General features: G+C 29.9%; 5 protein-coding genes across 5 annotated transcripts; 2 read left to right on the top strand and 3 right to left on the bottom strand.

Annotated features, from left to right (window-relative positions):
- The first annotated feature begins 709 nt into the window (after positions 1–709).
- On the top strand, positions 710–3,914 carry Gk1 (Glycerol kinase 1). The gene is made up of 9 exons (XM_035869701.2): positions 710–1,230; positions 1,648–1,906; positions 1,990–2,213; positions 2,303–2,509; positions 2,618–2,728; positions 2,819–3,072; positions 3,142–3,347; positions 3,436–3,567; positions 3,656–3,914. Exons 1-9 carry the CDS (start codon positions 1,156–1,158, stop codon positions 3,739–3,741), a joined length of 1,554 nt encoding a protein of 517 aa, XP_035725594.1. The 5' UTR covers positions 710–1,155; the 3' UTR covers positions 3,742–3,914.
- Positions 3,915–3,947: 33 nt separating this feature from the next.
- Positions 3,948–6,922, bottom strand: LOC118442988 (uncharacterized). The gene is made up of 11 exons (XM_035869320.2): positions 6,767–6,922; positions 6,529–6,692; positions 6,277–6,458; positions 6,139–6,199; positions 5,927–6,053; positions 5,700–5,842; positions 5,518–5,620; positions 5,183–5,443; positions 4,682–5,113; positions 4,475–4,576; positions 3,948–4,363 (listed from the first exon to the last, which is right to left on the bottom strand). The coding sequence occupies exons 1-11, from the start codon at positions 6,920–6,922 to the stop codon at positions 4,265–4,267; spliced, it is 1,830 nt and encodes a 609-aa protein (XP_035725213.1). The 3' UTR covers positions 3,948–4,264.
- Positions 6,923–7,602: 680 nt separating this feature from the next.
- Positions 7,603–9,584, bottom strand: Ost48 (dolichyl-diphosphooligosaccharide--protein glycosyltransferase non-catalytic subunit Ost48). Its single transcript, XM_035869321.2, has 3 exons — positions 9,372–9,584; positions 8,582–9,208; positions 7,603–8,513 (listed from the first exon to the last, which is right to left on the bottom strand). Exons 1-3 carry the CDS (start codon positions 9,502–9,504, stop codon positions 7,969–7,971), a joined length of 1,305 nt encoding a protein of 434 aa, XP_035725214.2. The 5' UTR covers positions 9,505–9,584; the 3' UTR covers positions 7,603–7,968.
- A 378-nt stretch (positions 9,585–9,962) lies between these two features.
- LOC118442991 (chymotrypsin-2-like) lies at positions 9,963–11,278 on the bottom strand. The gene is made up of 5 exons (XM_035869323.2): positions 11,175–11,278; positions 10,937–11,093; positions 10,537–10,786; positions 10,290–10,439; positions 9,963–10,185 (listed from the first exon to the last, which is right to left on the bottom strand). The coding sequence occupies exons 1-5, from the start codon at positions 11,224–11,226 to the stop codon at positions 10,021–10,023; spliced, it is 774 nt and encodes a 257-aa protein (XP_035725216.1). The 5' UTR covers positions 11,227–11,278; the 3' UTR covers positions 9,963–10,020.
- A 603-nt stretch (positions 11,279–11,881) lies between these two features.
- Positions 11,882–13,809, top strand: TrpRS (Tryptophanyl-tRNA synthetase). The gene is made up of 4 exons (XM_085662123.1): positions 11,882–11,947; positions 12,042–12,307; positions 12,464–13,401; positions 13,474–13,809. The coding sequence occupies exons 2-4, from the start codon at positions 12,181–12,183 to the stop codon at positions 13,636–13,638; spliced, it is 1,230 nt and encodes a 409-aa protein (XP_085518249.1). The 5' UTR covers positions 11,882–11,947; positions 12,042–12,180; the 3' UTR covers positions 13,639–13,809.
- The last annotated feature ends 10,460 nt before the right edge of the window (positions 13,810–24,269 follow it).

The raw sequence follows: 24,269 nt of genomic DNA, 5'->3' as shown, positions 1-24,269 counted from the left end.
ATATCTCGATGAGAGAGAGAGAAGTGGGGAAATCAAAGATCTTGTTCGAAAAAAAAATACACAATCACGATTGGTCGTGTAATATACTTCACTTATACAAGTGAACAGACAACTCTTCTTTCCTTTCTTTTTTTCTTTTAAATGTTAATATATGAAATACTTTTTCTAAGGATGAAATATAATTGTCATCACAAGAAATAATAGAAAAATGATAGTCGTCTTATCGTTGCATTTAATTTTCAGTTTGTTACCGCAGTATAAGTGAAATTATTTTAATTCACGTTTAATGATTTCTTCGAAATTACTTTATTGAAAATGTATATATATATATATATATATATATATGTATATATATATGTATATGTATATGTATATATTAACTCCAATTAATAAGTTCTTTTAGAAATTAGAAATTATATCTATGATTGAACAGTAATTATATATATGATATATAATCTTTTATATTAATTTCTCTTATTTATACACATTTTTTTTTAAATTAATAAAACGGAATAAATATATATATGTATATATCTTACAATACGCATGCGTGTGGCCGAGAATCATTAAAAATGTCACTCAGCGACCTCTAGAGGGAGGAAAATGTACGCAAGAGAAAGATAAGTGAGTCGTCGGTATCTTATCGATGGAGTCAAGTTCGATACTTTTTTTATGACATCTGTAGGATTTTTTTATTTTACGAGATTGAACATTTCGTATGTTAAAGAAAAAGAAAAAAAGAGTTAGGTATTATCACCACGTCTATTATCTTATGACTGATCTATGTCCGTAATATAATTCAACCCATTTGATCCTATATAATGCAAAATATGTAGAAACGTTGTTTAAAGATTTTATTCGAATATGTTTTTCATGCAGGAATATATATGCATATGTAGAGTGTGATTACTCGTTGCATTTGTAGCATAAGTATATATGTATACGATTGACAATTTTTAGAAAATAAATTACATATCACTATTAAAAAATTTGCGTCCTTTATTTAAATTATATTTAAATTATATTTTACATTAAATTAGATTTTTTTCTTTGACCTACATATATTGTTACGTAATTAAATAGGTAAAGGTTATATGTAGGTTAAAATACAATAGTTTTGTGTCGAAAAAGGAAGTTGAACGACGATTAAAAATAATGCCTGAAAATATTACTCGTTTTGGGCCTCTTATCGGTGCAATCGATGAAGGTACGAGTAGTGCTAGATTTTTGGTAAGTTATTTTTTCATAATACTCTCAAAACATTAATAAAAATCTGATTTTTGTTTATTTATGAATTATTCGCGTGGATGAACGTTAAATGACATGTGTAGAACATTATGTTGTTGAGAAACAAATAACAAGATATATGTACATTATAGATAATGAAGCTTACAGGGAATGTTTTTTTACGTACACCTTGTGTATTATTTTTCATTAAATAATAAAATTATATGTTTATTTTATGTCGAAATTGTTAACAAATTTACGATATAGATTATTATATATGTTTTAGTTAACAATTAACTTGTAGACAATTTTTTTATACAATTATTTTCAAATTTGTATATTTGCAAATATTTATTTTTATAAGTGCTTATTCTATTAACAATCTTTTAAAATATTTAAATATTTTCTGTTTTCTATTAGGTATTCGACGTTTTACAAAGAAAAGTAGTGGCATCTCATCAAATTGAAATTAAACAAAAATATCCTCAAGAAGGATGGGTAGAACAAGATCCAAAGGAGATTCTCCAAGCTGTAATACAGTGTATAAAAAAAACAGTAGAAAAATTAACAGATCTCAACATAAGTATATCAGATATCAAAGCAATTGGTATCACAAATCAAAGAGAAACCACTTTACTCTGGGATAAGGAAACAGGAGAACCTTTGCATAATGCGATTGGTATAAAATATAATTCATCGATATAATTATCTACTTTACGATTCAATTAATATGTAAAAATATATTGTTTTTATTTTCTTTAGTATGGTTAGATATGAGAACAACAACAACGATGGAAAATGTGCTCGATAGTATTCCAAATAAAACTAGAAATAAACATTATTTAAAACCTCTTTGTGGTCTTCCAATGTCTCCTTATTTTAGCGCATTAAAAATACGGTGGTTAATTGATAACATATCACGTGTAAAGCAGGCTGTTGAAGCAAAAAAGTGTGCTTTTGGAACGGTTGATACTTGGTTGATATGGGTAAACTGATCATTTAAGATAAAGTCTTGTTTTTACTTGTCCTGTTTTAAATATCTTATGTTTACATTTAGATATTTTCTATTTTATAGAATCTTACCAAGGGACAATTGCATATAACAGATGTATCTAATGCATCACGTACAATGTTAATGAATATAGAGACTTTAAAATGGGATCCTTTATTATGCCGTTTCTTTGGAATACCTCAACATATTCTTCCAGAAATAAGATCAAGTGCTGAAGTATATGCTACTATCTCAAATCCTCAAGTTTTGGCTGGTATACCTATCGCAGGTGTAAGTTACTTATGGTTCTTAATACTGATTAGTATATAAACATTTCTCATGTTCAAAGGTTTTTTTTTTGAATGTATTTATGAATATATTATATTACATATTTTATAGTGTGTAGGCGATCAGCAAGGAGCTTTGTTAGGTCAGTTGTGTTTAAAACCAGGAGAGGCAAAAGCTACTTATGGCACTGGCTGTTTTTTACTTTATAATACTGGAAATGTTGTAGGTATACATATTATTTAAATTAATTATGTTGTTGCGGACACTATTATTTATGCTTTATATTATCTATTTATTTTTTATTGTTTTCAGAAAATTGATTCAACTCAAGGTTTAATAACAACGATTGCTTATAAAATAGGAAAATCACCAGCAATTTATGCGCTAGAAGGATCAGTAGCAGTAGCAGGAGCTGCTTTAGCCTGGTTGAAAGATAATTTAGAACTCTTTAGTAATCTTGCACAGTCACAAGATATGGCAGAAAGTGTAAGATGTTCTGGAGATGTATATTTCGTCCCAGCATTTTCTGGATTATATGCCCCTTATTGGCAACAAGACGCTCGCGGGTATATATTTCATAAATCGAATTAAATAATAAACGTTGAATTATTTTTTATTATTTCATTATTGTTTAGAGTTATCTGTGGTATTACTGAAGATACACAACAGTATCATATTATAAGAGCTGCTCTTGAAGCTGTATGTTTCCAAACAAGAGATATTTTAGAAGCTATGGTAAAAGATTCTGGTACCAAATTAATGACACTTCAAGTCGATGGTGGAATGACTGTAAATAATTTATTGATGCAACTTCAGGCAGATTTAACTGGAATAAGCGTTGGTATATAAAAATATTTTTTTATAACTGCAAGTAAATTTTTTATTAAAATTTATTAAAAGAATATCAAGTTTATAAAACTATGTTGCAGTAAGACCTAATATGGTAGAAACAACAGCCTTAGGTGCAGCTATTTTGGCAGGTCTTGGAATTGGTATAATTGATATTAATGATATAGATGCATCGCAAGTTACAAAATTTACACCAACGATAGGAGAAGATGGTAAAGAATTATATATTTTATTTTATAATTATTTGTCAATATTTAAAGATTTTTCTAATGATATATTATCTTTTTATATTTTGTTTAGAACGAGATCTCAGATATTCTAAGTGGAAAATGGCTGTAGAAAGATCCATGAAATGGGATAGTGCTTCAACTTTGATGAATGATTAATTATTTGTATAAATATTGTAAATATTAATTTTAGAAAGTTTAGAAATGCTAATGAAATAATTTACATATGCACAAAAAAACAAAAATTTTTACAAAAGTTTTAAATATGTCTATAAATATTTTGTTTTTTTGTAAAAAATATATTATCATCTATTATAATTTGTTATTGCATATATAGCGAAATGTTATATATTAAATAATACTTCTCATGTTTTTTACTATATATGTATTATATAAAGAATTATACAAATGTTTAAATGTATTTTAATGAAGGTTGGTATTTAACTTAAAAAAATTAGCAAATATAATTTAATTGACTTAATTTTTAGATATTTTACTCCTATCATTGATTAGATTTACAAAAATGTCAACAATGATACTGGAGTAAAAAGTTGAATTAAAATCTCGACTTTTTTAATTGTTACTTCAAAATAGTTTGTGCAATAATATTATTATAACAAAAATATAAAAATTGTATATTTCTCCTTGATTATGCATATGATAACGTGTATAAACAAATATGTTATGTTCTAATAATTTTGTTCTTTTGATTTCCATATCGTCGAACTTGTGTATTTCTTAACTTAAAGAACTTTTTTTCACCAGGTGAATTCTCCATTTCCTAATTAGTAGAAAAAATATATTATGAAATAAATGATTTATAATATTAAATATATATATAGTAAATAATAAAAGTTATCATGTTCCTACAAATAAAAATGTATTTTTATACCGTAATTTTGTCTTGACTTGCTATAACACTAAACATTTGTGTTGGTGTTTGTTGCGAAGACGATTTTTGCAATTCATTGAAAAGTTCCTCTTTATCTTTTATCTAAAACAATATTAGTTGAAATTATATTCATCTCTTTTTGATTTAACATAATGTTATATTATTTTTACATTAATATTCGGTTTTACGTATTTAAAAAGTACTTACATTTTGTAACTTTTTATTATTTTGAGATTGAGAATGTGAGAATGGTGGAATTTTTAATATATCCAGTTGTGTTTCCATTTGTTTATCAAGTTTAGCTTGTATACTTCTATATTTTTGTTCAGCCAAATCTAATTCTTTTTGATACTTTGTATATTTATTTTCTAACTCAGATTCAGTTTGATTTTTTTCTTTATATTTGGAAATATTACTAACACTCTTCTTTAACTTATTATTATTCTCTTTAATTTCAAAACCTTTATTCCGCAACATATTATTTTCAGCTTTAGCTTCTTCGAGTGCTTCATGAAGTTTTGTAATATCTTCTTTTAATTGTTCTATTGTATTCTTCATTTTTGTAGTGGTAATTTTAAATTCCTCCTTTAAAGTAGCTTCTCGCTTTTCTTGAACTTTTTTTTCAGATTGTTTTATATGCTAGATAAAGAAAATAAATATAAAACATTCTATAAATATTTATAATTAATCTTAAAAATATATAAAGACCTGAATTTGTGTTTGATATTCCGTGTACATTTCTGCTTTTTCTTTTTGTAAAGTCTCTATTGCTTTTTGAAGATTTATAATAGTAACATTTTCATTACTTTTTAAATTTTTTATAGTATTTCCTGCTTGTTCTAATTTATTTTTAGTATCTAATAAATTATTCTCAAGGTATCTACATAGTTCCATTTTTTGTCCTATACCTTCAGTTAATTCATTTTCTTTTGCTTTGTTTTTACTTATCACTTCTAACAATTGTTTTACCTATATTAAAATTATAAATATGTTGATATCAATTATGACAGTATAAATTTGAATATTCTAGTTTTATTACATACCTCATTTGCTTTTTCTTGTGCTTCTTTTTCTTTCTCTTTTTCTAATTTTTCGATATTTTCAATTAATTCTGTATTCTGAGATGAGAGTACTGTTATCTGATTTCTGACATATAAAATAAAATGTAGAAAAAAATTATATGGAATTAATGCAATAATATTTTTTTATACTCATCTTTACTTACATGTAAGAATTTATTTCTTCTTGTAATTTAGTAATGCATATTTCCTTTTCAGTAATTAAGTCTACTGTATTCTTTGTTTTTTCTTCCATTTGTTTTATGGATAATTGTAACTGGTCCTTTTCATTTATAACAATTTCATGTTCCTGAAATGAACATTATTAACATTATTAAGCCATTCGAATTATTATTAATTGTACATTAATATGTGAATATATAAGAAAACATACTTTTATTAATTTTAGTTTCTCTTCTGTATGAAGACTTATTAAATAGTTTTTCTCAAAAGATAATTTCTCTTCATAACTTTTTGCTTCTTCTTCTAATATATGTTTTATAGAAATCAACTCTTGTATTCTATAGAATATTTAAAAGTGTAAGACTATTATATACAATAAGTTTCATGTAAACTAATATATAATGTATAAGAAACAGTATTTACTTTTTTTCTTGCATCACTAAATTTTCTTCTACTTGACTAATATACTTTTGATGATCAGCATCTATGTTTGTGAAAAATTAATAAATTAATTAATAATATAAAAATTGTAATATACTTTATGTTGATTAGATTACATACCTTTTGTTTTCATATCATAGAGTTGTTGTTCTTGTCGTTCTACTGTATTTTTTTGCATATCTATTATAGTATTGTATAAAGTAGTTAAATGATTTATATGTTCTTGAAATGTTTTCATACTTTCAGACATATAATTACAATAGTTCGTTATTGTATCTATAGATTCCCATGTAGAAGTCAATCTATGAAAAAAAGTACATTAGAACTGAGAAATGTACTAATATTACAATAAGATTGATATTAATATCTAACTTCTCTGATATTTCGTCTTTAATACTGAGTTCACTTTCTAAATTCGTTGAAAGCGTAATTATATTATCTTCTGCTTCTTGTAATTTTTTTTGCAAAATTTGTATTTTGAGATCTTGATTGTTTGTTTGTTCTGTTTCATCTATACTTGATTTATAATCTTTTACCTAAAAATTGAATTTGTTAATTGTAATGAGAATAATTTTAGTTAAAAAAGTAAATCTTCCAGAATCGAACATACTTGCATTGAAGAAATCTGCATTCCTGTATGCTTCGACCATTGTCCTATTAACGTATCTACAAATCTGCTACTAGTCTGGCCTACTTTTCTTATTTTTTCAGGGCTATTTGTATGATGTAAAAAATCTCCCTTACGTTTATTTTCTTCTGATTGCATTATGATGGTTTTAAGATAGTAGAAACAAACTATTATAAATTAATAAGAAAATTATGAAAACTTATACTTCGTATATAACGTAATTTACAAAGAAAAAGGATCTTCGATTTTTCGTAACTTAATTGTATTGCTCTTTATATGTAAAAGAATTTGATACAGTATTCACTGGTAAGATATGGTAAGCAATCACACAATGATGTTTATGGAATATTTATAAAAAAAATTTTGGTCATCTAAATTTTTATATGTACATAATTTTATTATTAAATATAATGATGGTTGATAACCGATACTTTGGTTTTTTTTTAATTTGGCTAATCACACTTTAAATTCGTTAAAATTCGAAGTGCACTGCTGAAGTTAATTGAAGACTTCGATGTTATAAATTGTACGAGCATGCAATTTTACGCAAACAGACACAATTATTTTCAAAAAACTTAATTTTTAATAATTATGTTTATAAAAAAATTTGTCACTTTTTAAACTTTACTCTGATTAGTATGAATAACATTACTAACGTCTCATATTAAGTTATTAACTTAACTTCAATTGAATTTGAATTATTTATAATTTTGAGTTTTAAATTTATATTTTATATATTATTTAATTTTATTTTATATTCGGAGCGTATTATTATTATATATGTATATTATTTTGAGTAGTAATTTTAAAAACATCAGTTCAGTGCCATTTTTTTTATTCGCAATATCAATGATACAAGTGTAATGAATTTAACTAATATTTTACGTTGCATCAAAAGAAGAGGTTTTGCATATTAGTGCCCATATATTAAAATGTATGTTACTTTAATAACTTTGTTCATTTCATTAATATGATCTATTTTACAACATTTTAAGTTTGATTCACAAAACTTTTCAATATTTATAAGAATAACATTAGATATTATAATTTACATAAAGTATGTGTAAAAAATGATAGTTCTTTTACAATACAATTATAATACAGTAAAAAATATCTATAACAGTTTATTTTACTTCAATGTAATGTAAAGTGTCTTATTGAACTTCGATTATTTTGTAATTAAGTTATTCAGACTTAGTTTTTATATCTTCCCGATAATGCAAAAATACTAAAGAAAATAGGAATACACCTCCCATCATTGAAAAAGCACTGACATAGTATGGGAATGCACTTGGAATAAATCGTTCATATTGCGTGTGCTGTAAAGGACGAACAGACACCTGAGTTGTACTATATAAGTGCGTCAAACCCATACGAGTATAATCTACTTTAAATTGATATACTCCATATACATCAGGAATCTTAAATCTTGCTTCATAGTGCCCTTTGCCAGTTGGTTTCATAGTCATGCGAACGAACGGATCAATCCGCACAAATTCTAGTTGTAGGTCATTTGTTTCATAAGGAACCCATTTATCACCAGACAGTTTTTCTACATCAATGGAATACACAACATCATCTTTTACTGTATAGGCTGGAGGAGGCTGTGTTTCTCCAACTTTGTGATGGTGAACAGCAGAGACTCGTATTACACCGTTTTCTTTAAAGACCCATTGAGTAATAGCTTTAGCCACTGCTTCATTTCCTGATTTTTCATATTTTTGATCACCTAAATATACAATTTTATTTTATATTCGAATAAATATTTTAGTGCATGTATGTAAAAATTTGTATTACCTTGTATTTTTTGAACTGATTTCGTAAATGCTTCGTCACTAAAGAAGAAGAGCGAACCAGAAAATAAAACTCTAGCATTGTTCCTGGCTTGCAGAGCTCCAATTAATAAAGTATTTTTACCAACAGCATGGGGATATTCTTTAATTGGATTATTCGGATTATAAGAATAAGCAGAATTAGCTGCAGTTAATAAACGAAGTAATAAAGGATTATTAGCATCTGCTATTAATCCTGTTCCTTCATATAATAATGGAGGAATTGTTTTACTTCCTACAATAACGGAAGCATCAATTAAATTACTTGGATTAGCTACTATCATAGTATGATAACCACTATCAGAAACATCATAATTCATATGATCAATAACAGAAGCTCCTTCTTCATCAATTTCAAAACCACATTCTGATGCCAATTCACGTAATGCATCTCCTGATTGTGAAGATCCAGCAACCAATACATTTCCACCTCCGTCGATAAAATCTGTAATAGCATCTACGCTTAAAGAACCACCAAATTCTTCTATGGATGGTGCGAATATAATTAAATGTTGATATAGATATTCTCCATACTTTGAAAGTTGTAAATTAGCATCATCAGCTAATTTAAATATTAAACTATATCCACCATCTGTAATTACAAATTATCGAATAGATCAAATTATCGAAAAAATGCATTTTATTATAAATGTAAAATTTTTTTTATAGATATTATTTAAATTTCTTTCATATAGAAGATAATAGAAAAATTGGTCATAACTGTCAATGATAAAAAAATAAGTCTATTCACATACCTTGTAACGTTCTGAAAAATATGGAATGTGTTTCTTTAATTGCAAGATTGTCAAGCAATACTAGAGTTGGTCCACCGGCATTCGCAAAAGCGAAAATACAGAGAAAAGATAAATATTTAAACGTTAAATTCATTTTGGTTATCACTTATTGCCACGAGACACGACCAGTGTTGTCGTGCTAAAACGCGTAGGGAATTTGGTTCACGTTTAAAGGAGAAACAAAATCTCAAGTAAAATTTTGTGCTGATCGAAGCTCTACCTAGTAGTAAATTTCAAAAGTTGAACTTATTATAATAAAAAAAGTAATAATAATGAAATGTAAAGAGTATTATAAAATGTTATGTCGAAAGAGGCTGTTGTATATTATCGATAATGTGGAGACAGAATAGGAGAGCTCGATGTTTACTCTTCGAAATACAGCGGAGTATTAACTTGTTATCTATTGAAATTATTTATATCACTCATTAAATTCAAATTTAATTCATTTAAAGATTATTCATTACAGATTAAATTCAAAATTTTTATTTATTTGTCATTATATACATTACTTAAGTATAATGAACATATTTTTTATCATTTTTATTTTCCGTTGCTTAATAATCTTTGTTAATTTATTTTGTATATTTATTTTTTGCTGTATATAATTGTATTATTTAAATGTTTGACCTTCATCTTCTTTAATATGATTTTTTATCCAATCTAGATAACTGAATACACGAGTAAAAACATCCGGTCGATTTTTTGCACATGGAATACCCCAAGAAACAACTCCGACTTGTTCATCTCCGTCGATAAGAGGACCACCAGAATCACCCTGTATATTATCGAGTACATATGTATTATTAGTAAATATTATTTTAAATATTTATTAATTGTTTTTTTAATAGTATTATACCAAAAAAATTCAAAAGTACATACATGGCAAGCACCTTCTCCATATTGATTTAAGGTACAAATGTTCGTGTCGGAAACGGGAATTCCAGCAATTATTACCATTGTAGTACACTTTTTTTGATCAATTACTTTTAATTTGATGTGTTGAAGTTCGTTCGGTGAATTTCCAGGATACTAAAATGTGTCGGTATTATAATATACATAGATGACTTTTTTGTACAAATGTATATTTTTTAAATTATAAAATTACTATAGTATAATATATACTTACACTTGTTCTACCCCAACCCGATAATGTAACATAACTATCAATTTTTTGATAATTCTCTGTCGGTAAGTTAATTGGTTTTATTTTGTCGGTAAATTCGATGTCCTTATCAACTTTAATTAATCCGATATCATTTTTTATTTTTCTTGGATTATATTCTTCGTGAACTATTGTCATATTTGCTTGGTACAGGTCACCACCTTTGTCTAAGGTATTGGTTCCTAATACAATAGCTATACGGCTAGCATCCAATCTATTTTCATTTAGTGAATGATATAATTATAAATTAAATAATATTTCTATGTTGGTTCATTCATGAAGTTCTTTCATTTTAATAAAAGAATGCGCTATTAGTAGAATTTTCTCTTTATTATGAATATTATGAATATTTCACGTAACTTACCCAGAAAGACAATGAGCCGCGGTAAGGATCCATCGTTTATTTAAAATGGAACCTCCGCAGAAATGTTTTTTTTTAATACGAAGAGAAGCCTGATGTGGAAATTGTCCTTCTTCTGCAGCCGAACCACCAACAATTTTAGAAACTGACGAATCAGTTGCTTAAAAAAAAGAATTATTAAAGCTTTTTTCTTTTGCAATAATATTAATCGCTATTTTACGTAGAATATAGTGTAGCTCACCAATCGCATCGTACATAGTGATTACACTATAAATATAAAGAAATACCAACATTTTGAATGCAATCAAGTCAAAATACGTCTACTAAACTTTGTTTTCTACTATACTACAAAATTCTCTTGTAACTTATATATATATGTAACTTATATATATATATATGTCTATATATAAGCGATAGGTTTCTAACGTCACATGTATTGAATATCAACTCATAAAAAAGAGTATTTAAATTTGGGTCAGATATAAGTGATAGAAAACTACATCTGAAATGTATCTCACGTGCATTGAGATAACTGAAAGATATACTGGTGGTGTATTACTTATTTTACCGGAAGAATATTATCATGAGGTTAAAGAATACTATTTGCAAAAAAAGAAAAACGTAGCGTTTAATATAACAATACTTGGGAAATAGTACAGCAAGTAATAAATTAAATAGTTAAATTACAATATTATAATTATTGATCGTTTCAAATATTTATACGGATGGGAAAATAATATATGAAAATTGTGATATTTAATTTGTTACTTATGATTATAATTGTTTATTATTATCGTATATTTGAATTGTTCCAATTGTTATATATTATTGTATACTATATACCTATACAACTTAATTATTTAGACAATTATTTTATTATATTTTTAATATTTTGATCAAATATGAAAATTAAGTTTCTAGTGCCATCTTTAGTCATTTAGTGAATTTAACTACTAGAATCAATTGCTAGTTGAATTTCCAAACCTTCCGTATTACAATGATTATTCTTATGAGGTACTGTTTTCGATATAAATATATTATATTTAATTTCACAGTTTATTTTGTTTAAAATAATACGCATTTTTGTGATTTTTATACTTTCGGACAGAAAGATCATAACCTAAAAAGTTCTGTCTTCTGGTGACAGCAGTGCTGAGTATACGTCTTCTTTAACAACGTGTTAACTGTGCAGATGCGGCATTTTACAAACATTCGCCGTATAAAGTATTAATTAATTTTAATAGACAATGACTGCAGAAACTGTAGAAATCGAAGCATTGTCCATAAATGGAGCTGACGACGAAGAAGATGTTGTAACACCGTGGAATGTTACGAGTAAAAATGATACTGGAATTGATTATGATAAATTAATAAGTAAGTTGTGAATTATATATTTCATGTGATAAGAAATTTTTTAGATTTATAATTAGAATTTTTTAATCACTTGACATTACTAAATTTTTATAAGTATGTTTTTGTGAAATTTTCAAATTTTGTCAATTTTATATTGAAATATTCATATTGTTTCAGAGAGATTTGGAAGTTCCAAGGTAGATGATGAATTAATAACTAGATTTGAAAAGATTACACAAAAAAGGCCTCATCATTTTTTAAGGAGAGGAATATTTTTTTCGCACCGTGATATGCACACTATATTAAATCTTTATGAACAAGGAAAAATGTTCTACCTTTATACGGGTAGAGGTCCTAGTTCAGATTCTATGCATTTAGGACATTTAATACCATTTATGTTTTGTAAATGGTTACAAGATGTCTTTGATGTTCCTTTGGTGATACAATTGACGGATGATGAAAAAGCTATATGGAAAAACATAGATATAGAAAGTGCTATTAAGTTAGCGTATAATAATGCAAAAGATATTATTGCTTGCGGCTTTAATCCAGCTAAAACATTTATCTTTTCAAATTTAGAACACATTGGAAATAACCCAGCTTTTTATCAAAATATGATTAGGATACAACGTTCTGTTACATACAATCAAGTGAAAGGTATATTTGGCTTTGGTGATAGTGATCCTATTGGAAAGATTGCCTTCCCGCCAACTCAGGCTGCTCCGGCAATCTCTGGAACATTTCCTTTTATTTTTCAAAATAAGAAAGTTGCCTGTTTGATACCATGTGCTATAGATCAAGATCCATATTTTCGGATGACAAGAGATGTAATGCCTAAAATTGGATATCCTAAACCTGCTTTGTTACACTCCACTTTTTTCCCAGCATTACAAGGTTCTAAAACAAAAATGTCTGCAAGCGATAGCAACACAGCAGTATTTCTAACAGACACACCCAAGCAAATAAAGAATAAAATTAATAAGTATGCATTTTCTGGTGGCCAAGCCACTATAGAAGAACACAGACGACTAGGTGGAAACTGTGAAGTAGATGTATCCTATCAGTGGCTACGATTTTTCTTAGAAGATGATGAAAAATTAAAAAAAATCAGAGAAGTAAGTTTTTCCTTATAAATAACTTTATTGTTCTACAATTTCCGAATAATCATACGATTTAAATATTTCTAGGGATACACTAGCGGACAGATTCTCTCAGGAGAAATAAAAAAAGAGTTAATCGAAGTATTACAACCTCTCGTTGTTAAACATCAAGAAGCTAGAAGTAAAATAACAGATGAAATTTTAAAGGAATTCATGACTCCGCGAGATTTATGTTTTATAAGTAAAACTTAACTCTTAGACAACTAGAACATTTGCACGAAATGTCCTTATTCGCAAGCTGTATTAAATTATTGTTAACTTTTAATTAATTTAAGCAGCACATGTGTAGAGGCGTCTTTATACAGTATCTGGGCCTTAAGGAAGTTTTCAATGTTAATAAAATTAATTTAATTTTTCGATGAACCACGTTTATTTATAAAACCCATGCTGTTAATCTTTTCCTTTTACGTGACTATAGATATATGTTTGTTACCCTAATATATATATATATATGTATGTAATATATATGGATAGATTACGATATCGTAAGTTAAGAAGTAAGTAATATCAAATGAAAATTTCTGAAAGATTACGATTTTTAGTTGTAGAAGTGTGAAACATATGTTTTATCTTAAATGTTCGAAATATAGCTACGATAGAAAATATCGTAGTACGAGAAACTTCCATCCTTCCGTTAGCAAACGATTCGGCCAAGAAGCTTTTCAATTGGATGGACTCAGCCGCAAGAAAACATTTTGGTGGTACGAGGAATGGGGATCTTCTATGAGGATGTAGATCAAGTAAAGTCAGCGATGTGAAGATATCTCAACGGAAATTCGATGATATAGTATGTTGGTGTTGTGTGGATGGAAAAACTAGGATTGGAGGAGATAGAAGAAGAGGAGAAGGAGAGATAAAGAGAGGGCAAGGAAATGCAAATGGAGAAGTCCAGTGTTTCCAGCACTCTTCGAAAATTGCGTACCAGAGCCAGCATTTTATATCAAACAGTTCAATGTTTGCCGAGTAACCAGAGCCAATTTTGTTCGATAGTTATTTTCCGTGCCAACCCTTTTTCCAAGCTTTATGTTGATATTATTCTCAGACCTTCGGATAATAACGAACTTATCGAGTATTATTTATATTGAAAGGCTTATAAACCAATCGAATGTGGAAGAGATCGAATAATAATCGGCCCTCTCCATATGTATTTATGTATCTACTACATAGTATGTATATATATACACATATATATATATACATATATACATATATATATGTACATATATATAAACATTATGTATACACACACACACACATCTGTGGGTGTAAAGATACATCGAAGAGCATTTCTTTTTTGTTCTTTGTGTATTCTATGGAGACGAATAAATATTTATATCATTTTTATCGAGGGGGTTGTGGAAAAGAACGAGCTTTGTAATAACGTTGAGACTGAAGGCCAGCAAGTGACAGAGAAACAATGGCTAAAAGGATTTCGCAATAAAGTTATCCCCGACTATCTTTATTACTAGCAAAGCGTATATTCATCGCAAAAGATTCTATGGAAAATCTTTACCATGAGAGTTTGCGTTAATATTACGTATATACATATATGTCACAAGAGATCGTAAAAGTATGTAAAATCGAGATAATTATATTTTTTTTAGTGCATCGTTCTATTCGGTAAGTACACACACACAGATATATATATATATATATATATATATATATATATATATATGATACTATTTCATATGTTTAAATCTGTTTTATTTCTTTCAGTTATTCTTTTTCAAAACGTTGAGTCCCGATTTATGTGAATACTTCTCGCGAGAAAACGTACGACGACCATGTTACAGGAATATTTTTTACGGTAGAGAAAGAATAAAACTTATATAATTTCTCAGAAGTAACCGCGTCTCTCTCTTGGCTGTCCTCCTCCCGAGGCAGTCGTTATAGTTACACCGTATATTCTCTTGAAACAATGGCGTGGTGGCAAAACAAAGGGATAAGCGAGAAAAAAGGTCAAAGACGAGACTGGTGAAATATAATAATACTCGCAGAGCGAGAAAGCTCGCGTTTCATCGTAGCGGTTTAACCCTCTCTATATATATACATGTACAGGGTGAGTTTTTGAATTGAAATATCTAAATATCTCGATAACAACGTATTTAAAAAAAATTTGAAACAAAAGTTGTTTTATTTTGTTTTATTTAGCAAACATAACAGCATTATTTATTTTTGATATTGTGGACGTTTTCATGGTTATTTGAAGGTCAACTTCATATTTTTATGTGGAAACCTATAATTTTTGAAACGGAATCTTAGTTCAAGTAAAAAAACGAACAATTTTTATCTAAAACATTTTTTTATACTGTCTCCATTTTCTACGATCTTTAACATTGTTTAAATAAAAAATTATAGCAAGTAAAAATATAAAAGAGAACAGATATCTTTTTATAGAAAAATATTAATAAATATTCAGAATGCGGGCCATTAATTTCGATACACAAGACAGGATAGGACTAGACATGACAACAGGATAAGGTCGACTACGCTCAGGTTGGCTTGGGTCAGTTATTCCGATCGGTCAGTGGTCGATACCGATTATTTTCTAAACGATGCATAGTAGCAATTTTTTATCAAATATGATTTTGATTGGGAATGATCATTACTATATAAATATGCAAGAAAATTATAAGTATCTATTTAAAAATACTATGTGCATTTTGTAGCTGAATTTTTTTTAATCTGTTTTATTTCTTTCAGTTATTTTTTTCCAAAACGCTGAGTCCCGATTTATGTGAATACTTCTCGCGAGAGAACGTACGATGACCATATACGGGAATATTTTTTAAGAACCATGCGAATTTTTTCTAATAAACTTTCTCGTAATTTCAATCAGTTGTGAAATATTTGAATATCTATGGATAGACACCCTGTATATATTTACATCTCTCTCGCTCTATCCCTCATTCTTACACTTTGTCTCTCTCTTTTTTTTCTATTCGTAGAATAATTTCGGAGATACTGACAATAAGTTAAAAGAGCTGTTTCGAGGGTGAATGCGTAGAACACGTCGACGTCTCTATATCGTAAATTATTTTCTTCTCGGACGTGTATCCGTGTAGCGATAAATTCAGGATATCATTTTTCGACGTTGTTCTATGATTTATTCGACATAGCCATCGTCATCGTGAACTCCAGATTCTATTTTCCAATCGTGATATATATATATATATATATATATATATATATATAAATATATATATATATATATATATAAATATATATATATATATATATTTTTTCATTGCTTTTTATTTTTTCCTAACGAAATGTCCTGAAAAAAAAAAAATTTGTAAACAAATTTTGAGAAGAAAAAATATCCTTTTAATGTATATAACAATTAAAAATCTGGGTATTTCATAAATAAGACGAACTTTTAAGCTTTTCATATCAGTTTCTACTATATTCCGAATATTTGTTCCTTTCTGTGTTGATAAATGCTTAGAATACAAGCATATTTTTTATTCACTGCGTGAATGATTCCGTCCAATAAAAGAAAATATTCTTTTACGGTCTTGCCACGATAGCACGTGCTCAAGGCGCGAAAGAACATCTCATCCCCTATTAGCCCAAATTCCAGTGCGTGGCGTTTAGTTATATCGTAGGTAGTGGTATAGCGATGTGTTACGTTTTCGTAACCCTTACCAAATGCGATCCTCGACGGTTTAATGTTCCTGGATTTGCCTTGGGTAGTTGTAAGGATGATACATCTATGGTATACATTAAGCTACTGTGTTTGGCTTTTCTATTAGGCTAATCAAGACCGTGACTGTGAATACACGGAGTAGATGCTATGTATGGAGAGGAATATGGTTTGGAAGAAGGACTCTCACCTCCCCCTTTACACTCCCATCATACACCCTCTTGATATCCTCTTTGCACCCTGCACGTCGTCTCTGTCTTGTCTATGTGCTACCATGGTCGCGTATCCATGGCGAAATCGATGCCCTCACGAGAATAGTGTTGAAGCAAGCCTGAGTGAGAGGGTGAGAGAGAGAGAGAGAGAGAGAGAGAGAGAGAGTGAGGATAACGTGAACATGTCGATATCTCAACTAACATCGAGGATACGCACGCGGAATCCAGCGACGTCAAACCTTTGCTCTTGTATATCGACGCTATGTCGTTCAGGTACATGCAACTCAGCTTCGTTTTATTCCGATGCCGTTCGTGCGATTGACGTGCTACAATGATGACTTTACCTACCTCTGCGAGTCAGATTATTCGATCTATACATGTATATATATATGTATGTATCTATATGTATATGGAAGTATATAGGGTGGATGTAAATGATTAATATAAATTTTATGAGGCTGATTAGAATTTGTTTGAAAAAAGATGTATGGTGATAGAGATAATTACGGTATGTGACCATCTTTACTTATATTTTCTTGAAAATATTAAGTATTTAATTATTAAATTATCGAGGAAATGGTTATTAAAATATTTTCAAAATTGCAGTTTATTTATAGATTTTACCACGAATTAAACGAAATAAAATTAGAGCAAATTTTCAAAATGCACAACCAATGAAAATTTTCAAGCAATTAATATTCATTTACTTACGTGTTACACAGTTCACCCTATATATTTGCTTTCGATAATTCCATAATAACGACGAATACGCCTTAAACAACATGTTCTCCCCCTTTCTCTCTCTCTTTCTCCCTCTCTTTCTCTCTTCGTTCGCATTACAAAATATTGTTCATGATGGGTTGAGCAACAGCAATAAAATGAATTTCACCTCAGCGAAATACCCGAGCATTTGATTATTCGAACAATTCCTGGTATCGTCGTTTTTGTTTCCCTTAACATAATGCAAATAGTCATTATCGTTGATTTTTACGGATGTGCTTGTATTTCCGTGTAATTTCATATTTCCGCGAATAAATTCGCAAAGTTGAAGGTCGCGAGAATTTAATTCGTTTCATCGACGTGTGAAATCTGGTGGCATTTTTTCAACTCGCACGAAACGATTTTCACACGTTTTCAGAGGATTCAAATCGAGCGTGGTTGAATTTTATTACTATTAAAATATTAACGTTCAGGATTAAAACGTGGAAATATGTGTGTACACATACGTACGCACACACTTATACACACACATGCGAATTAAAAAAACACACGAGAGAAATATTAATCGTTGATGGCACGAACTCTCGTATTAAAGTCATTATCTTTTAACGAAAATGACGCTCTTGTTCCGTGTTAATCCGAATCAACGTGTATTTTAAAAGTTACGTTCGTTTCAATGTTTATCTTCTCAACGCTTTTACGAGACATGTTTCTTTTTCTTTTTTCTTTTCGTTATTTTTTTCTTAGAGTATCTCGTGACTATTTTGCTTGAGTCAGGACGTTCCTTACTCGGTATAGAAGTCAAATAGAACAGAGGACCGAGAAAGGGTAGTAACAAGAGAAAGGAAGAAGTAGAGCGTGAGAAAGAGAAAGAGAGAGAGAGAGAGAGGGAGAGGAAGCGGGAGAGATAGATGTAACATTCCAAGGACATTCCTAGAAATTCGCGGGACTTAGAAAATTTGTAACTTTATAACTTTGGCAATTTCGGTACGCTCAACGGCCACGACGAGAAAGTATTAAGTAGGGTGATGTATGTCAGCAATATACTTAAGGCGAATGTCCGTTGGGATTTTAAAGCTGACACTTTGGATCAACGTTCTTCCACGAGAGGTCTTGCAGGACTTTGCTCGCGTAATAAGGCAGGGATATTTTTAAGAGCGTAAAAATGTGAATCATTATGCTTCATTTCGATCTCATGTTTCGACCTATTTTCTATCTACATTTATTTTATTCCCTACTCAAGAGTGAAAAAAGAGATCCTCTTCGTAGAACTAAAACGTAACTTTTTCGATGTTAGTTGAATTTATTTTTATAATATTACAAAAATAAGAGAGAGAGAGGGAGAGAGAGAAAGAGAAATATGCAATGTCAGAGATTATTATCGTTGATGAATAGATAAGGAAGGTAACGATGCTTCTGATTAGCATAAGGACTTATAACTACCCAAGGACACATCGTTTGAGCAACCGATCCAAATGAGATAAGGATACCGTTAACAAATCTTTTCTCAAATCGTGAATAAAAGAGAAACGAACATAAACGGATGGTAGTTTTTTCTCTCTCTTTTTTCCCTCGTATCGTTTATGACCGATTATAAATTTTTTCCGCTATAAAAGCTAAAGGGTTGGGATTTTATAATGGAAGATATATACCACTGATAAGTTTCTCAAATTAAAAAGTAAACGCGCGCGGTCGTAGATCGAGCCTAATGAATCTCATTTAAGGACTTTAATTATTGTAGCGCATACATTTTAAAGGTTTGATTATCATAGTTCTCCACATCGAACAAATACGTACATATATCGCGGACTAAATTTTCAACATATTTATAGAACGTAAGTATGTATATATATATGTACGTATATAGACTTATAATAGTTAGCGACAATTTGTAAATGATGTCAAAAATTGTTTATTATGTTAATGTTAGTGAGATAAAAAATTCATACATACATAGGTATGTATACATACATAGATACATATATGTATATTTTGGATAAAATGTTCGGTGGAAAAGCTGGAATTATTTCGAAATTGTATGAGGTGAGAGATTTGTACACGAGAGAAAATGGTGAGAGAAAGAGAGATAAAGAAAGAAAAAGAGAAAGAAGAGAAAATAAAAAAATAAAAAATATATGATAGGAAGCAAGAGCTCACGACACATCTCATTGCGAGGCGGTTTTATCTTCTCCGTTTTGACGATCGACTTTATCGGAAGTTCAAAATAAAATAATATTTTCGTTGGATACGTGTGTTTTTCGTTTTTCCAGTAATTGGCAGCGACGATGTACGCTTTCACAATGACTGGACGTTATTGCGTGGATACTTCACGCTCGATTTTCGAGTGTCAATTAAAATATGTGATGGGAAATGTCGAAACAATGCATCTGCCAGTTAACTGTACCCACGAGAATATCGAGCCTCGATCGAGCTATCGACCAACACGAGTAGACGACTGCATTTTACTTCTCTCTCTATCTATCTCTCTTTTACTTTTTCCGCTATTTCTTTTAAAATCAAGTTTGTTTTTTAACACATTGAACCATCGTTTCGAACGCAATGTTAAAGCACGTTGTGATTTTAATAAATCAGTAAATGGAAGACGGAACATCGCTTGGTAAAGAATAGTCGAGAGTATAACAAAGTTTATATTTTGCTATGTAATTTCCAAAAATTGAAATACTAAGTTAGGCATGGTATCAGTTTATTTTTGTATATTTGTATAATTTGTATATATATATATATATATATATATATATATATATACATATATATTTGTAAATTTTATCTAATTATTATTTTTTAAACGTAGAAAATGTAAAGAACATAAATCTAATATTATTAAAGAAGTAATTCTTTTATGTTTGTATATTTGTATATTTGTCAATTATATTTTGAAAATATCCGAGCTTAAGAATTTTGATGAAATGGAGTGAATATTTTTGTGATAATGTATGTCCATTTTACATTTAGACTATCGCTTTTATTTATATTCTCTGTGATTTATAAATCATGACTATATAGTTATATATGCTAACATAAGAGCAGGGCCCCGTTGAAGGGCATACGTCACTACGATAGGTAAACAATACAAGGAATAAAACATCCGTTGTTTCTGTTTTAGTTATTCACGCAGTTTCGCATTAGCTATCGAACGCATTGCTTCTGTATGGTAGAGAGTAAAACATCCGAGAGAAAATACAGAAAATAACAAATACTTCCATGATATATTTTTATTTTATTCGACCTACACCCTCATTCATTGCAAATAAATCGTGTTTATACGATTTTAATATCCCTCAATTAGTACAAATAATCGAAGTTGTGGGTATTACAAAGTCAAATTTAATCGGTTATTGGACGTAACTTTTTCAAAGGAGAAGTTCGTTCACGAGACAATCCCTTATTCAGGTACGTTATTCACGTTCTATCAAAGACACCGCCGATTTCAGGAGAGAGAAACCAGAAAGAAAGCAGAAGGTAGGCAGGCAGACAAGCAAGTAAGCAGTGAGCAGACAATCGAACAGGCAAGGTCGACAGTCATCGAAAAGATCCCATGAATGGTTGTTTCTGAACGGACATGCGATAGCCGACGGTTCAGAAAAGAAGAGAGGTAGTGTAACAGAAGGATTCTCTTTTGATCCCTCTTCTATAGATCGTCGCGGCAGATCGTCATTCTCGATAAGAAGGATCTTAGTAATGTAGCTGTCTGGCCGTTTAATTAAGGAATCTCGAGAATATCGCTATTCACAATTTACGGTATACTTACAGTAAGATGAAACATTCGGATATTCGGTTGAATCTAAACGATTCCAGATGGACGCTTATGAGTATGAGATCAACGCTGTAGAGAACAATGATTTCTAATCGGCTTTCGAGGGTCCGTTTGTACAAGCCATGACCTACCAAATATGTTCTCCGTTAAGCGGAGCTAAATGGATAATTACTTTAGATATGATGCGATCGTTAACAGCTGACGTCTTGCGTATCGATGTCTTTCGCATAAATTTTGGAAGATCTCATAGCGAGATTGTTTATCGATAGTTCAACGATAAAAGTTGAGTTTCTTGATCGAACGTAAATTGATTTTTCTACTTTTTGCCGTGAACCGATTTTATCGAGTTTAACATCACGAAATATTACCAGCATATTTCTCTCCTCTTTCGTGATGGTTTAGAAACGGAAAGTGTTTGCTCGTTCGCCGAGAGCTTATCTCGTCTCTTCAAATTATTTTCCCATAATAAGCCTTTCATGACTTACCAAGCGTGGTATTGAAAGGGCAGTGATAGAGCGAGAAGGAGAAGGTGGGTGTAGGAGAAAGAGAAAGAGAGATAGCAGGTGGTAATATGGTAATAAGGTCTCGAACCTGTTTACGGTTATCTCTTCTCCTGATAGAGAAAAGGAGAGCATCCACGGATTTCAAACTGGTCGAACTGCTCCGGCAAGGTTGAACGTTGTAAGAAATCCGATATGCTTTTCCGTTCTCTTTTAGTATATACATATAGGTATACATACATACTCACGTATGTAAGAAACGCGTTAATTAATTAAAAATCAACGATCCGAAACACGATTAAGAATTGTAGAATGGATAAGATTACGAGAAATACTGATATTACATGACCTGTAGTCGTACTTGAATATCTAGCATGCAAGAGAAGTTCGAATATCAATCTTGTTAAAGAGAAATGGATAGATCCCATAGATAAAAAGTGGATTTCTCACTCATGGGGATACTTGAATTTCTTTTCAGTGATCTTTAACAATATCCTACCTATGGCAATATGCTAGATAAGAAAGCACAGCGGCAAATATATCGGCATATTTATTTATTTTATATTTATTTTTCATCCTCAATCAAAAATGTTATCATGAAAGCAATTTCTGTCGATTCCGAGGGAAAATTCATTTTGTTTTAGACAGATATCCACATGCGTTTCGTATCATTATCAGTTACAAAATTCTTTTAGCAATTTCTTTTTTTTTCTACTTTTACTTCTCGTACGTGGGCCTTACGAGGTTTGAAAACGAAGAAAAATTTCAAGATATACAACGAGATGCCTTTCTCGGACGAATAAAGTTGGTTAAAAAGAAAAATTACATAATGTAGGTACGTACGTATATTATGTGTGTCTACCTAGTATTATACATGTACATTGTGTATATGCGAATATGTATATGCATGTAGATATATAGATATGCATATATATGTGTATATATATATATGTGTGTGTGTATATATTATGTGATATATATATATGTGATATATATATATATATATATATATATATATATATATATATCACAATCGATTCGTGGCAAACCGATGAAAATAAATCGTCAAGTAATTCAACGATTACATTCAAATAAAAGTGGCCAATTTATCTTTGATAATCGATGTTTCGCTCGACCTAAAAACGGCTTTTAATTCAGCTATTGTAACAACGTTATAGTTAACTTTTCAGTCGGCACTCACAGCGTTTTCTATAGCGATTCTCTCGAGTTACTACGTAAACTCGGGTCTATTTTAATCGAAATAGCTCCGACATTGGAGATTTTCAAGAGAGAAAGGCCGCTACTGATTATCCTTCCTAATGAGATTAGTACGCACGAAGGGAACAATGAGCTTAGAAAGTTTATCGATTTTTCGTTAAAAACTACTTCTTTATAGACCAACTCCAATCATTTTTCCACGATCGAGTTTAACGCGATGAAGGTAGGTACATTTCTTATTTATCATTATTCTCTTAAACTAGTCATCGATCGTTGTGATAGTGCCTTCGCTAGACAATCGTGCTCGTTTTTCGACGTGAAATGCGAAAGTCGACAGCATTGGTACCGTACTCGAAACCAATACGTTTCGAGTGTCGAGAGTAGGTACGCGACAATGAAACATAAATCTTAGCGGAAAGGAGCAAATAGCAAGCGACGCTCGGCGACCTTAACAATGATATACAGTCTGTTTCTACGAGGGTCGGCATCCCCTCTCATTGTCACGATCACTAGTAGTACCGTCGTCGCTTATCCGAGATACAGCAGGGAAATAAATAATAAACTGTTGTGGCAGTTAAAGCTTAGAAAGAAAGATGCGAGCGAGTGTAAAACTCGACAATTTTTGTCATTCTGTCTTTTGAAAAAACGTATAGCATCTTAAAAACCTGTTTGGTTATATGGTATGAATAATACCAATGATCGATATATTATTATTTATTTATGATTGACGTTATGACACCACAAAATAA

The sequence above is a fragment of the Vespa mandarinia genome, chromosome 17 (genome assembly GCF_050613455.1).
Source record: "Vespa mandarinia isolate Hongniang chromosome 17, ASM5061345v1, whole genome shotgun sequence".
Taxonomy (NCBI): domain Eukaryota; kingdom Metazoa; phylum Arthropoda; class Insecta; order Hymenoptera; family Vespidae; genus Vespa; species Vespa mandarinia.
Note: the sequence above shows the minus strand (reverse complement) of the source record. Positions and strands in the feature narration are given on the sequence as shown.